The following is a 1974-nucleotide window of genomic DNA, read 5'->3' on the forward strand; positions in this document are numbered from 1 at the left end:
ACCGTCTGTGATGAGGTCCAGCTCAGCTCGTAACAGTACGCGAGAGAGTTGTGACGATACGAGAGTACTCTCTTGATGTACGTGTACAATCAACTAACCTGACTTGGAGCACTTGGAGTGCAGTTATCAACCTCACATCCAGGGCCGGGGAGCTCACCTGACTCTGCTCCCGTTATTTACTTGGGTCAGCTCACGGCGGTCACGCACCCTTGAGTCGCGAGGGCGATCGCGCGGGAGTTGGGAGGGTTCGCTCTCGCTTCGACGCTCTCGGTTCGACGCTCGACGCTCTCGGGTTCGACGCTCTCGGACAAGGAGGCGGCGTGCACCATGCTATGCCGCCAATCGCTACGCGCCCGTGCTCGGTCGGCACTACTGCGCACTTTGGCGACACGAGCGGCGATCAGCGAGGTTCCCAGCGCCGGTAGCCACGCAGCGCATAGAGCCGCTGACCGCCGCCCGGCAGCCCGCGGTGCGGCCGGCGCTCCGCGCGACGCCGCTGGCGCGCGACGGGCTGGCCGCGGGTCCGATGGCCGTCACCGCAGCCCGCCGCCGCCGCCGCACGGCTTGCAGCAGCTCGAGGCGCAGCTGCTGGCCTCTGGGAGCGTGCAGGACCTGCTCGGGCTGCACTCGCGGTGGCGCGGCCACCTCACCGCGTCCCACCTCCGCGCCTGCTGGAACAACCTCGGGCACAGCCGCCAGCCTCTACGGCAGCGCCGGGCCGCTCTGTCGGGCCCCGCCTTCCGCGCGCTCTGCCGCGACAGCGCGGCGTCGGTGGCGGACTGGTCTCCGGCGCAGTGCATTCAGCTGCTGTGCAACCTCGCGCGGCTGCGGGTCCGCGAGACGCCGGCCGAGCAGCTCTGGGGCGCGACCGAGGCTGCGCTGCTCGACGCGCTCCACGGAGCATCCGGCCCGTGGCTCGGAGGCGGAGGCGGAGAAGGGGGAGGCGACACCGCCGTCGGCGGCGGTGGCGGAGGCGGAGAGAAGGACATCACCGCCAAGCGACTCGCGCGCGCGGCGTGGGCGTCGGCGGCGTGGGCGTCGGCGGCGGGCGGGCGGCAGCCTGTCGCCCTCCTCGACGCCATCGCCACCGCCGCGCGGCCGCACCTCGCCGACTTTGCGCCGCAGGGCCTGTGCAACCTGGTGTGGGCGAGCGCGACGGTGGGGCACGCGCCACATCGCCTGTTCGATTCGGTCGCGGCGGAGGGGACGGCGCGCGTCGCAGAGTTCAACGCGCAGGACATGAGCAACATGGCTTGGGCCTTCGCCAAGGCTGGCAAGCCCGCGCCGGAGCTCTTCGACGCGCTCGCTGCGGAGGTGGCGCGCCGCGGCGTCGGCGGCTTCAAGCCGCAGGAGCTGGCCAACACCGCGTGGGCGTTTGCGAAGGTGGCGCATGCGGCGCCCGCACTCTTCGACGCGCTCTCTGGTCGGTCTCTGCTCTCCCTGGACGCCTTCTCCCCGCAGGGCCTCGCCAACACCGCGTGGGCGTACGCGACGGCGGGGCACGCGGCGCCTGAACTCTTCGACGCCATCGCCGCCGAGGCGGCGCCGCGGCTGTCGCAGTTCAAGCCGCAGGAGCTCTCCATCCTCGCATGGGCGTGTGCGGCCGACGGCGCGGCGGGCAGCTGCAGAGGCAAGCCGTCGGCCGCCCCCGTGCCTCTGCTCTTCGACGCGCTCGCTGCGGAGGTGGCGCGCCGCGGCGTCGGCGGCTTCAAGCCGCAGGAGCTGGCCAACACCGCGTGGGCGTTTGCGAAGGCGCGCCGCAGCGCGCCCGCCCTCTTTAATGCGCTCTCCGAGGCCGCGGCGCCGCGGCTGGCCGAATTCGACCCGCAGGGCCTCGCCAACACCGCGTGGGCGTTTGCGTCGGCGGGGCACGCGGCGCCTGAACTCTTCGACGCCATTGCCGCCGAGGCGGCGCCGCGGCTGTCGCAGTTCTCTCCGCTCGGCCTCACTTCGCTGGCGTGGGCATTCGCAGTC

General features: G+C 72.1%; 1 protein-coding gene across 1 annotated transcript in view; it reads left to right on the forward strand.

Moving 5' to 3' along the window:
- Positions 1-526: 526 nt before the first annotated feature.
- EMIHUDRAFT_248724 (hypothetical protein) overlaps positions 527-1974 on the forward strand; it is a gene marked incomplete at both ends in the record, with an annotated part of 2237 nt that continues 789 nt past the window's right edge. The window contains 2 exons of the mRNA XM_005762054.1: positions 527-532; positions 610-911. Coding sequence (XP_005762111.1) covers positions 527-532; positions 610-911 — 308 coding nt within the window. The remainder of the gene's footprint in view (positions 533-609; positions 912-1974) is intronic.

This window comes from Emiliania huxleyi (genome assembly GCF_000372725.1).
Source record: "Emiliania huxleyi CCMP1516 unplaced genomic scaffold EMIHUscaffold_698, whole genome shotgun sequence".
Classification (NCBI taxonomy): Eukaryota; Haptophyta; order Isochrysidales; family Noelaerhabdaceae; genus Emiliania; species Emiliania huxleyi.